General features: G+C 64.8%; 1 protein-coding gene and 1 long non-coding RNA gene across 2 annotated transcripts; one reads left to right on the top strand and one right to left on the bottom strand.

Moving 5' to 3' along the window:
• Nucleotides 1–4,135: 4,135 nt before the first annotated feature.
• On the bottom strand, nucleotides 4,136–11,932 carry CHRNB2 (cholinergic receptor nicotinic beta 2 subunit). Its single transcript, XM_086694071.1, has 6 exons — nucleotides 11,563–11,932; nucleotides 10,217–10,362; nucleotides 9,973–10,017; nucleotides 9,425–9,534; nucleotides 7,783–8,662; nucleotides 4,136–4,612 (listed from the first exon to the last, which is right to left on the bottom strand). The coding sequence occupies exons 1-6, from the start codon at nucleotides 11,624–11,626 to the stop codon at nucleotides 4,442–4,444; spliced, it is 1,416 nt and encodes a 471-aa protein (XP_086550197.1). The 5' UTR covers nucleotides 11,627–11,932; the 3' UTR covers nucleotides 4,136–4,441.
• Nucleotides 4,510–5,974, top strand: LOC147572171 (uncharacterized). Its single transcript, XR_015246139.1, has 2 exons — nucleotides 4,510–4,959; nucleotides 4,997–5,974. It is a non-coding gene; the product is annotated as an uncharacterized LOC147572171 (long non-coding RNA).
• Nucleotides 11,933–12,162: the final 230 nt, after the last annotated feature.

Raw genomic sequence — 12,162 nt, 5'->3', positions numbered from 1 at the left:
CGGAGGGAGAGGGGGAGGGACTGGGACAGAGGGGCCTGTGGCCTTGGGGGTGGGGGGACTGGGGACGGATGGAGCTGTGGTCCTGGGTGGGGGAAGAGGGGGAAGGACTGGGACAGAGGGGCCTGTGGCCTTGGGGGTGGGGGGACTGGGGACGGATGGAGCTGTGGTCCTGGGCGGAGGGAGAGGGGGAGGGACTGGGACAGAGGGGCCTGTGGCCTTGGGGGTGGGGGGACTGGGGACGGACGGAGCTGTGGTCCTGGGGTTCGGGGCTGGGGCCCGCCCCCACACGCCCTTCCTCACGAGCCCACCAAACGGACGGGATGCCCCCCCCCCCACCCCCCGGAGCAGGGACACCCGTGGAGATGACCGCCCCGCCCCCACAGGGCACCCGCCCCCAGCTGCTGCTCGGCCTGGCCCCCAGGGCCCGCAGGGAAGCGCATACTTGGAGCAAAGTTCCAGGAGACCCGCCGTGGCTTCCCCTGCTTTACGTGTGGGAGGCACCGGACTGTTCGTTCCACCTGAGTTTCCAAGAGGACTCACCCCTGTCCACGTGGTAACTTAGTCTACGGTCTCTACCAGATCCAGCCCAAGTACCTGATGGGGAGGCGGAGTCCCAGCGAAGCCTCCTTCCCCGTCCACTATGCAGATGGGACAGTTGAGGCCGGGAGGGCCAGTGACGTGTCCAGGAGCACATTAGGGACCACAGTTCTGCATGGCTGTCACTCGTGGTCCGTGAGACCCCGAGCTGAGTCAGCTGGACGGGTTTCCAAAGACCTCGAAGGGGAACATCTGCCCCTCCCCCCCCCTCCCCCCCACCCCGGAACCGACCAGGAGCCTGTCAAGCGGTTCCTGGTCCCACGCGGAGGGCAGGGTGTCCTTCACACCTAGTGCAGGTGCCGGGCACGTGTGCAGAGGGAACAAGATGGCCCCCACCCCCCACTCCAAGTGGGCTGGGAAGAAGGGCCGCCCCCCGGGGACCCACGGGTGTCCTCGGCTCGTTTCAGGTGCGGGAGGCCCACAGTTTAACGCCACTTCTGGGTTGGGCCCACGGCAAAGGGGGCTCACGCAGGCCGCAGCTGTGAGGAGACCTGTGAGACCTGGCCAGCCTGCCTCCGGCCCCTTCTTTGAAAGGGGCCCTCCCCTCAGAGCTCCCTCCCTACCCAGGAGCTAGTTCTGGGCTCTGTGACTCGGGGCCCAGCCGCTTGGCCGCTTCCTTTCCGTCCGATGGGTGTCCGCGTAGGGCACAGAGCAGTACTGGAGTTACGGCTGCTCTCCAGTCTCGAACCATCTGTCATGCCTCACGAGTCGTTTCTCCAGCAGGTCCCGGGTCCCTGAATTTGCCAACCCCAGCCCCCAAATACGAGACAGACAAGACAGCTTTGGAAACCTCTTTCTTTACGAGAATGTGAAGTTCCTAACGCGTCTGGCCCGGAGTTGGCTAGGACCGGTGCAAATACTCCAGGAGCACAGACGAGGGAGACCAAGGCCAGTGCGGGGGCAGGGGGCACGGGGGGGGGGGGGGGTGGGTGGGCGGGAGTCGTAGCCACACCTAGACCTACAGTCCCTTAGGAGCCGCGTGACAGCCGGCCGGGCCGCTGGGCCACACACCGAAGGTGCCGCTTCACGCTCCGGCCCGGGCGGGTGACGGGCAGGTGACGGCAGCCCACACACAGGGGAGCAGCCGGCTGAGAGCCGGAGTCCGCTCCGGCCAGGGACTGGGTTCACCGACGCCCTAGCCTTCCCCCAGCCGCCCCCCACCGTCCCTCCGCCTCTCTGAGGCGGCTTCTGTGTCGGCGGCGGGAGCCCCCTGCCTGCAGGCCGTCCAGGAACAAGGGCCTGGGGCTGGAGGAGGCAGGAGTCGAGCCCCCAGATCCTGCCTCTGCCCTCCCTGCACAGCCCTCGTCCGCGGAGAAGGCCCGTCAGGCGGCCGCCGATAGACTGCTCGCCTCCTGCCGCAGCGCCGGCCGTCAAAAGCAGAGTCGGACAGCGAGGTCGGCACACGGCCTGTGGCCCCGCCGTCCCCGGGAGAGACGGGCCAGTCACTGCCTCGGCGCCCCTCCCAAGCCCATCTGGCTCGGGCTTCGGTCCAGCGTCGGCACCGCCCTCTTCCGATCCGGGACTGGGCGCCTGGCTCTCCAGAGACGGCCCCGGGGCCCCGCCCCTGACCGGGGCCCCGCCCCTGACGGCACAAGGGAAGAGGAGGGGCTGTGCCTGTCCCCAGTTCCCAGCACCCGAGGCTCAAACCCTGCTGCCCTCCCCTCCCCCCAGCAGCAGGGGCCCCGAAGGGCGGCGCCCAGACGTGGGGAAAATGGCACGCCCCAAGGGCCCAGCCCGGTGACCCCGCCGTACGCAGCCGCAGCCGCCTGTCTCTCCGCGCTCCAGCCCTCAACCAGCTCGGCCCTCCCTGTTTCACAGACGAGAATGAGCAAGGTCACGGCAAAGCGCTTTCGGTCTCCAGGCCTTGGTTTCCTCATGTGTCAGATGCCCACGAAACGCTGGGCAAGCTGCCAACTCAGACCCCTCTAGCGTTTCTGGTGACTTACTGGGACAACAGCCACTCGCGGGAAGCACTTAACGCAAGGCCAGGCGCAGCGGCAGCTGACAGGGCCCTCCGCGTGGCCCAGGCCTTGACGAGGGGCGGGGAGAGCCAGGAGGGAAGGCCTCCGGCGGGCACCCCACCCTCCAGGGGGAGGGTTCTTTCCAGTTGGTGTTCTGGTTCCCGGACTTTCCCAGGACTCTGAGTTTGCCGTGCGTCCAGGCATAATGCAAGCAAGTTTCAACTTGCTGCTCTAGAACGGGGTGGGGGGGGGCCCACGGGGCCAAGACACCCCCCTCAGGAGGGATGAGCCCATTCTGGCAGGCGGGGACGCATGCCGAGGCACACCTGGCCCAACTACTGGCCGGACACCCGCGGCCGGGACAAGCCTAGATCGGCCCAGGGGCTACGAGCTCGCACCCGTGTTGGGAGGAGCTGACCCGGGAGGGAGGCCAGGGTCGGGGCTGGAGCACAGCCCAGGAACAGGACGACGCTTTGCGGAAAGCACTCCAGAGAGAGGCACGGCCGTCAGACCCACCGACCGTCAGACCCACCGAGCGTGCCCCGGAATGTTCTCCAGTCCCCAGCTCCCCAGTCCCCGCCCTGCTTCAGGGGACTTGCTTTGCTCAAGGAAGAGACACGGGGTAAGGGAGCGTCTGCGAGGGAGGCTTTCGGGACAGTCAGGTGAGCCCAGCGCCCCAGCTCTGCCTGCCCCCCGACTGCACTTTCGCGAAGCCTCTGCTTCGTGCCAGGGACCGACTGGGCTTCTTGGAGACCCTCCCCTCCTCCTCTGGCCCCCCCCCCCCCGAAGAGGCAGTCCCACCCCCATGGTGGAGATGAGGGCTCCGAGGCCCAGCAGGGCGAACAGACTTGTTCCCGTGGCTGAGCGAGCAGGTGGTGGGCCAGGACTGGAATCCACACTGAGCCCGGCCCTTTGGCTACGCCGGGCGGACTGACCCCTCCGTGGCACCGAGGACGGGCTGGGACCGCAAATCGGAGCCACTCACGCGGCAGGGATGGGGGCAGGAGGCCCATCGGAGGCCTGTTGACGGGGCTGAGAGGCCAGGGGGTCCCCAGCTGGTCGCTGGGAGCAGGGAGCGAACACGGCCTCCGGGGGGCCCAGGGACAGAGGCAAAGACCATGCCCCGTGAGGAGCCGGAGGCGGCAACGCGGCGTGCTGGCGGGGGAGGGCTGGGGTGGCACCACCGCTTCCTGCCCGGCGCCCTCTGCGGAGGGCACAGAGGCTGGGTCAGCTTAAAGCCGACAGCTTTGGTTTCCTGACTCCAAACGCCCGGTCAGTTCAGGGGGCCAGAAGCAGCCGGCGAGCTCGCACTGCGCACCCTCAGAACTCAGAGGCTCCCCCGATACCCAGCCTTGCCCCCCACACCCTGGCCTGAGCAAGGAAGGGGTGCAGAGGGAGCTGGGGCTCCGGGGCCCCTTAGGAGCGGAGGGCTGTGGGGCTGGGCTGGAGGCCCCCCCCCCAGGAATCCGACCACAGCGACAGGTGAGCGCCCCCCCCCCCCCCCGCAGACGCGTCCCTGCGTCCCTGCGCCCGAAAGGCCCGGTGGCCCTCCATCAGGTCGGCCGGAGTCGGCCCCACCCTGCCACCCTGCCCCGACCCGGCCCCTCCCCTGCCACTCCTCCCTCAGCGTGGAAGGCCCACATCCCCATTCTCCCTTGTCAGCCTTCGTGCCCCACCAGCCTGCCTGGCCGGTGCAAGGGGACAGGCCGGCCGCCGTGTGCCGCCACAGGTGCTGGGGAGGGGCCCGGGGGGGCGGGAAAGAATGGATCCGCGGCAGCCTCCCCCCCTCCCCGCCCCCAGCTCACTTGTCCCACCTCCGCCCCAACTACTGGCAACAGAGGGCACGGGCGAAGGAGCCGAAGGAGCGAGGGCCAGGGAGGGCCTCACTTGGAGCTGGGCGCCGAGCGGTCCGCGTGCAGGAAGGCGGCAGCGGAGAAGTTCTGGAAGAGAGGCTGCAGGAACATGCCGATGGTGCCGGAAACACAGACGAAGACAAAGATCCACAGGAAGAGACGGTCGATCACCATGGCGACGTACTTCCAGTCCTCGCTCACCTGGACGGAGGGGCAGGGGGCCGCGGGGCGAGAGGGAACAGGTATAAGCAGGTCTCACTACACGCACACACCCCCCTCTCCCTCCATGACCCCAGACTGACTTTTCCAAAGCTGCCCTGCTCAGAAGCCTCTAGCGGCCCGTCCACGCTCCCAAGGGTGCCAGTGACCTCCCGAGGGCACCGTCGCCCGCCGCCTCGCAAGCCACACTCACCAAAGCCCAAGTCGTGCTCTCAAGGCTCTGTGCCTCGAGCCTCCTTTCTGTCTAGAATCCTGGTCTTCCCTTCTCTGCCTGGCGAACTCCTACACATCCTTTAAAGCCCAAATCGGATGTTGCCTCTTGTACGAATGTTGCCTCTTGTACGAAAGTTGCCTCTTGTTACGAAGTGCTCTTCCCTGTTACTCCTGCTCAGAGTGAACACCATCCCCCTGGACACTGTGTGCACATCTCCTCCACGGTATTTTTCCTGCACTGTGTCCCCACTTGGATTTGCACGTCTGCCCCCACCCCCACCCCAGCCAGCGGGGAGGTCCTAAACCGCAAGGACCCTATCTGATCCGTCGTGTAACCCCAGCGTCTGCAACAGAGTGCCAGCGAATGCTGCCTCTGCGGGCCTCGCTCTTCGCGGCCGCCGGGGGAGCCCCATCCCGCAGCACCACTTTCGGCACGCGGGCCCGAGGGTGAGGACTGGTCCCCAGATGGGACCAAATCGGTCAGAAAGAGAATAACCCCTGGGTCCGACCGCTGCCACGGGGCCTGCATGAAGGGCCGGGCTCCCCTCAGAGCCGCTCCACCCGGTCTGCGTCGGGGCCTTTGCACCCGCTCCCCCGGGGGCCTGGGAAGGAGGCAGCTTGAGCACTGGCTCACCTGTCACACCTGTGCCTACTGTGCACCCGGCACCAAGCCCTGGGGTATGACTGAGAGCGAGACAAACACAGGCTGTGGCTGAGGGTGCAGACAGGCGGGATGGGGTGGCCACGCACCGGCCGCCCTCATGGGAAACAAAGGACAGACACACAATCTCAGGTGTGATCTGGGATGGCCTCTTTGAGGAAATGACGTTTAAGGTCACGTGAGAAGCGGGAAGGACGTGGCTGTGGCAGGAACGCAGTGAAGAAAGAAACAATCAGACAAACCCAAACCGGGACCTTCCGCCCATATCCTCCCAAATGTTGATGCCATGAAAAACAAAGCTGAGAAACTGCTGCAGATCGAAGAAAAAGAAACAGGACAACGAAGTGCAACTTGAGCTCCTGGACTGGGGTGGGAAAGTGCTACAGAGACCATTACTGAGAAAATTGGGAAAATTTTAATATGGGCTTCATATCAGATTAAGATAATATATTAATTCTAAATTTCCTGAATTTGATCACTGAACCTGGTTGTGCGAGACGGTATCTCTGGTCTCAGGACAGACACCCTGAAGTACTTGGGATAAAGGGTCACAGTGTCCGCAACTTACTCTCAAACAGGAGAACAAAGATTAATAATAGTAATAGACTTTTTAAAAGACTTTCTTATTAAGTAGGCTCCACACCCAACCTGGAGCTTGGATTCACGACCCTGAGAGCAAAAGCAGCATGAGCTACAGACGTCCCAGTAAAAAGAAAGGGCATTCCAGGCGGAGAGAAGTGTGCAAAGGTCCTGAGGTAACACAGAGCTTGGCTTGCTTAGGCTAGTCAGCCAGATGACCCAAGGACCCGAGCCAGGGAGACAAGGTACCGCATAAGGAGTTATTGTGTATCTGGATGGAGCAGCTGACTTAGGGAGACACCTAGGAGACCCTGCCCTGGGCCAGGCCTCCAGCCAGGGCAATAGAGTACAGATGCCGAGAAGGATTTTGGAGTCTGTGCTCACGGGACAGGATGTGTGCCGGTTTGGATACAGGGGGGAGGGGGGGCGGGAGGTTTAAGAGAGAAAGAGAGGGGTCAAGGAGCACTGCGGTTTCTGGTCTGAACCACCGGGGGGGGGGGGGGGGGGGACGGGATGCCATTTACTAAAAGGTGGGAAGGCTGGTGGTCCGGTATAGACGGAGCACTGGGGCTTGGACGAGGAGAGTCTGAGGCGTCCAAGTAGGCCACTGCGCCCCGGGCACCCAGCGCAGTGCGCGCGCGGCACAGAACGGACTGCGGCAAGGGCGGGGGGACGGGTGGCTGCGCCCCGCACACCCCGCCTGCATCTCCCACGTGGCCTCGGCAGCTGAGGCTCCCGCCGCAGGTCCCCGGGCCCTCCCTGCGCCCATCAGGAACGTACCCCGCTCCCTGGCCAAGCCCCGGCTCCCAGAACAGGGCACAGAAACGCCAGGCTCTGAAGCCGCACCGCCCCCCCCCCCGGCCCAGCCCCTCACGGTAGTGCTGGAGGCGCCCCTCTTCACCCCCCCCCCAAACCGGAACGGCTGCATCCCGGCGGAAACCTGGCCCGTCACCATGGCAACCACTGCGGAGCCACAGCCTGGACGCGGCCCGGGTACCGGAAGCCTGACCGCCCAAAGCGGGCGGGGAGGGGGGGGGAAGGCGCCCGCAGAACTCTCCCCCTGCGCGGTCTCGCGGCTCACGGAGCAAAGAGCCGGGTGTGCGCAAAGCGCAGGGTGCTCCGGGAAGCCCTCGCCTCCACCGGCCCCTCCTCCAAAACGATTTCTCCGGGTCCGGCCCCCCCCCCCCCGGGGCCCAAAGGCGCACATAGGGGTCCGGGACTTGGGCCTGTCCTCCCGCGGAACCTCTTCTCCCTTCCCCCCACCCCCGCCCCGGCCGTCCTCAGTTCTGCCGCGCCCCCCCGCCCCCCGCGCGCCGTGGGGCGCACGGGCGACTCGTGCCCTTTGTGCCCAGAGCTACGATGGTCACATCACCAACTGGGGCTTGGGGGGCGAGCGGGGGCCACCGGCCGGCCGCCAAGCCGTAAAGGCCCCCGACGCGTCCCGGGTCGTGCGGGCCCCCAGCCCCACCCCGGCCCGTGCGGGCCCCCAGCCCCACCCCGGCCCGGTCCGCCTCCCGGAAGCCCACGGAGAAGGCCACGCCCCCCGCACTCCCGGCAGCCTCGGCACCGCCTCCCGGAAGCCCACGGAGAAGGCCACGCCCCCCGCACTCCCAGCAGCCTCGGCACCGCCTCCCGGAAGCCCACGGACAAGGCCACGCCCCCCGCACTCCCGGCAGCCTCGCGCGGCGGCGCCACTCACGCTCTGGTCGTCGTCCTCGCTGCGCACGTGGTCCGCGATGAAGCGCACGCCGTCCACCGCCGCGCGGAGCCCGCAGCCCTGCGGCGGGCCCGCCGGCTCCCCGGGGGCTTCTCGGAAGACGAGGGCGCCCGCCTCGCGCTCGCGCTGGCGCCGCCGCAGGCGCAGGCGCTGGCGGGCGCAGCGGTGGCGCGGCTGCTGCATGAAGAGCAGCGCGGGCAGCTTCTCCAGGAACACGACCTTGACCCAGGGCGCCATGGTGTGCGTGGTGGGCGAGCGGTGGTGCACGTTGAGCACGCACACGCTGGTGACGATGGAGAAGGTGACCAGCACCATGGTGAACATGAGGTACTTGCCCACCAGCGGCACGTCCAGCGAGGTGGGCGGCACGATCTTGGAGATGAGCAGCAGGAAGACGGTGAGCGCCAGCAGCACGGAGATGCACAGCGTCATCTTCTCGCCGCAGTCGGACGGCAGGTAGAAGACGAGGATGGCCAGCGAGGTGATGAGCACGCAGGGGATGATGAGGTTGATGGTGTAGAAGAGGGGCTTGCGCCGGATGATGAAGTCGTACGTGATGTCCACGTACGTGGAGTCGTCCGGGTTCTCGTTGCGCCGGCCCGGCAGCGCCACGATGTCCCACTCGCCACTGGGCGTGAAGTCGTCCAGGCTGGCCACGTCACTCTTGAGCACCAAGTCGATCTCCGTGCGGTCGTAGGTCCACGAGCGGAACTTCATGGTGCAGTTCTGCTGGTCGAAGGGGAAGTGCTTCACCTCGATCTTGCAGGCGCTCTTGTAGATGGCGGGCGGCAGCCAGAAGATGCTGCCGTCGTAGGAGACCACGGCGTTGGAATAGAAGGACACCTCGTACATGCCGTCGGCGCTGCCAGAGGACGCGCACAGTGAGCCCCGGCTCCAGCGTGCCCGCACCCTGCCCGTCAGCCCAGCGCCGAGTGCGAGGGAGACTCGGGGTGGGCAACCCAGGTGTGAGGGTAACGGGCCTGGAGCGTACAGAGGTGCGGCAGGGAGTGAGCAAGAAGGGGGATGGGTGAGTTGGTGGTCGGGAGGCCTGTGAGGCCTCTCAGAGGCAGAAGCGGGTGGATGGGGGGTGCCGTCTGCTACTTATCGCACATGGCGCAAACCGGGTGCTCCACACGAGGGTGGAGAGTAAGGAGCCCCAAGCAATGAGGGGGACAGAGGCAGGTGAGAGCGGGGCATGGACCCGCTAGTGATGTGGGACCTTGAAGGTCAGCGGGGTTGTCGCAGGAAAGGGGACAGAACCCGGGGAGAAACTGGGACCGCCAGGCTCTTTGATCCTGAACGGTGCTCCAGGGAAACGTATTCCGGGATCAGCGAAGGCGCTGCAGCTGCCAGCCCTCGTTCGTATCCCGCTGCGGCTCCAAACGCCAGGGGCTCCTGTTTGGCTGGGAGGGGACTGGCCACGGCCCAAATCACCTCGGGGTCGTCGGGGTACTTCACACCACCCCGCCGTGGTCTGGGCCTGTTTGTGTAGTGACTGTGTCTGTGCCAGTGAGAGGTCCCCTCTCTTCCCAGCATGAGCTGATGTACTTTCCCCAAGACCCCTTCCCTACCAGAGCACTCTGGTCATCTCCACCCGCCTTCCCGTTGCTCCCAGGCCACCTACTTGTTGTATAGGACCACATCCGGCAGCCAGATGTGCTTGGAAGGGAGCCGAACCTTCTTCATGTTGTCGAACTCCTCAGGCTTCCAGGTGAGGCGATAATCTTCCCATTCCTGGGAAAGGGGGAGAGAGCATTGCCAGCCTTGACCTTGGTGGGGCTCAAGGTCAAGGACAGAGACTGGGAGGATGGGGCATCTGGCTTGAGGAGGCTTTTAAAAGCCACTCCCTCCTGACAGTGACTCCTCTGCCCAGCCAATGTGGCTCAGAAAATACGTCCTCGTTTAATTTGCACATCTAAGCCAAGATATTAGAATCTACATTTTACAAATAAAATGGATCTCGCAGATCTTAACATGTTCAAAGTCACAGAGCTGGTCAGTGGAAGAACCAAGATTCAGATCAGTTATTTAGGAATCCAAAGTCTATACCGTTCCGCTTTTCTTGAGGAGATTAAAAGAGGAAAAAGCACATACCAAAAAAGGTGGTGGGGGGGGAGCGGGTAGGAGGAAAGAGGAGACCGGGGATGTGGGCCGGGCAGGAAGAGCACTAACCTGGGTCAGCCAGACATTGGTGGTCATGATCTGTTCCCGCTCATGCTGCAGAGAAGAGAAGTTGCTGAGAAGGACCCCCAGCTGCTGAGAAGGGCCCCCAGCAGGCAGGCTCACTACAAGCACCCACATCCTTCCCATACCTCCCCAAGCCTTGGGAACTCCAGAGGAATAAGCACAAACATGAGCACAATCTTGGCTCTTCAGATTTCAGTGGCTGGGCGGAGAGTTTGGGACCCGTACTCACCACACTAATGAGCTGGGCCAGCGACACCATGAGCTGAACGGTCACCAGCTCAGAGCCATTGGTGGCTGGGCGAATGAGCTTGTTGTACCGGGAAGGATCTAGGAGGTGCTCCACTAGCCGCTCCTCCGTGTCAGTACCCCAGACGCCTGGGCAGGGGAGTGGGGGGCAGGAAGGAAGGACGTGGGCAAGGGGGGCCCACCTAGCACCCCGCTCTCCCTAGCCAAGTGGGCCAGCCAGGCTGAAACAGCAGCGTCCCGCTGCTCCATCCCTAAGGATACAGCAAAATGCCTAGATCAGCCCGTGGGGGCCCCTCATGGCGAAGCCGTTCTCTGAGATCACTGACCAGGGAGACCGGGGAGCCCCACACAGATGTCTCCAGACTAGGAACCCATTCCGCAAGGATTGTGGAGACCTACTCTTCCTGCAAGGTCTCAGACAGTGGTCTAAAAGACTGGAGATTTCATGTTTTCATGACTTCTCCTGAAAGATCCCTGCAGTTCGAGGAGAGTTTGGGATGGTGATGAAAGGGAACGGCTATTTATATCAGGCCACACGACCTTTCTCCTCAGTCAGTGCCCATCTGTGTGTACAAGTAACATTATGTGCCTCCCCATGTGACTTTGGCTGTGACCCCACCCCACCCCCACCTTCAAAGGCACTGCTGGGTTGGAGAGGATAGCTGGGCTGGGCTGCCTGTGCTGTAGGTCGGACCATGTGTTCAGTCCCAAATTCCACACGCACGGGAGCCCACCTCCCATGGCATGCAGGTGTGGAAAACATTTAGTTGTGTAACCCCTTCACACCTGCCCCTCCTGCCCCTCCACATACTCTCTTGCAACTCTGCACCCATGTGCCCCACCCCCTCGAGCTCCTTCCTAGCCCTCAGCCTGGCCCAGCGACTTCCCTCCCAAGTCTTCTGTTCAACCCCACAAGAGAGTTGAGAAGTCACTTCTCGCCCCTTCCTGCCTTGCCCCTGCGGAGTGGCCAGACTCAGGAGCCCGACGACGTGGGGTACAGGAAACGCTGGAGAGCTAAGGGAGGGTGCCGATCCAGCTAGAGTACTTGTGAAAACGTTTCACGAGAAGTCAGGTGGCACCTCAACGGCAGCGTGTGCCCTCCTGACACCCCAGAAATCGCGGGGAGACCCCCTCCCTCCTTCCTCCCTGGGCCCACGCCCTCCCCACCACCGTGGCCCGCATCTCTTTCGCTTCCTTGCATCGCTTACTCCTTCGGGGACATCCTCCTCCCGTTCAGTCCCTCAGGCGCGCCCCCCCCCCCCGTGGACGCCCCCAGCTCTGGGGGTCCCCCTCCCACCCCGGAGCCCGGGAGCCCGGGGCGGTCCTCACCTGCGCGCAGCCCGAGGAGGCCGCAGCCGAGCAGCAGCGCGGCGGGGCCGGAGCGCAGGGCCATGCCGCGGGCGGGGCGCTGTCCGCGGTGCTGAAGCCGCGCGGGCCGGGGCGGCCGGGCTGCGGGAGGGGGCCGGCGGGCGGAGGCTGTTCGGGCCGCTCTCCCCGGGAAGGCGACTGGGACGGAGAGGGGAGGAGTCTCCGCCCCGGAGGCGGAAGCGCCGGAGCCCAGAAAGAAAGGGGGTCCCCAGGTGGGACGTGCTTCTGCCCAGGCCGCGTGTGCGCGGGGCGGAAGCGGGCGGCCCTCTGCCCCCAGCAGCTCTGGAGCCGCTCAGCACCCGGGCACCCAGCGCCGGAACGAGGGGGCGGGATTCGGGAGGAGCTCTTGGCGTTGCCGCCCTCCTTGTTCGCTCTCACCAATCCAAACGGTCCTGCCTCTCTGGAAGGACGAGGATGCCGCCGAGCAAAGGCATTTCAGGTCCTCAAAGAGACAGGGCACTCTGGGCTTGCCGTTTTAAAAAAGCGAGTGTGGAAACAGAACCCCCCCCCCCCCACACACACACACCTGTCCCGTTCTCCGCCTCCATAAGCTCCCTCAGA

The sequence above is a fragment of the Puma concolor genome, chromosome E4 (genome assembly GCF_028749965.1).
Source record: "Puma concolor isolate L17-30 chromosome E4, mPumCon1.1.hap2, whole genome shotgun sequence".
NCBI lineage: Eukaryota > Metazoa > Chordata > Mammalia > Carnivora > Felidae > Puma > Puma concolor.
The sequence above is the reverse complement of the archived record's forward strand: the minus strand, read 5'-3'. Positions and strand labels throughout refer to the sequence as shown.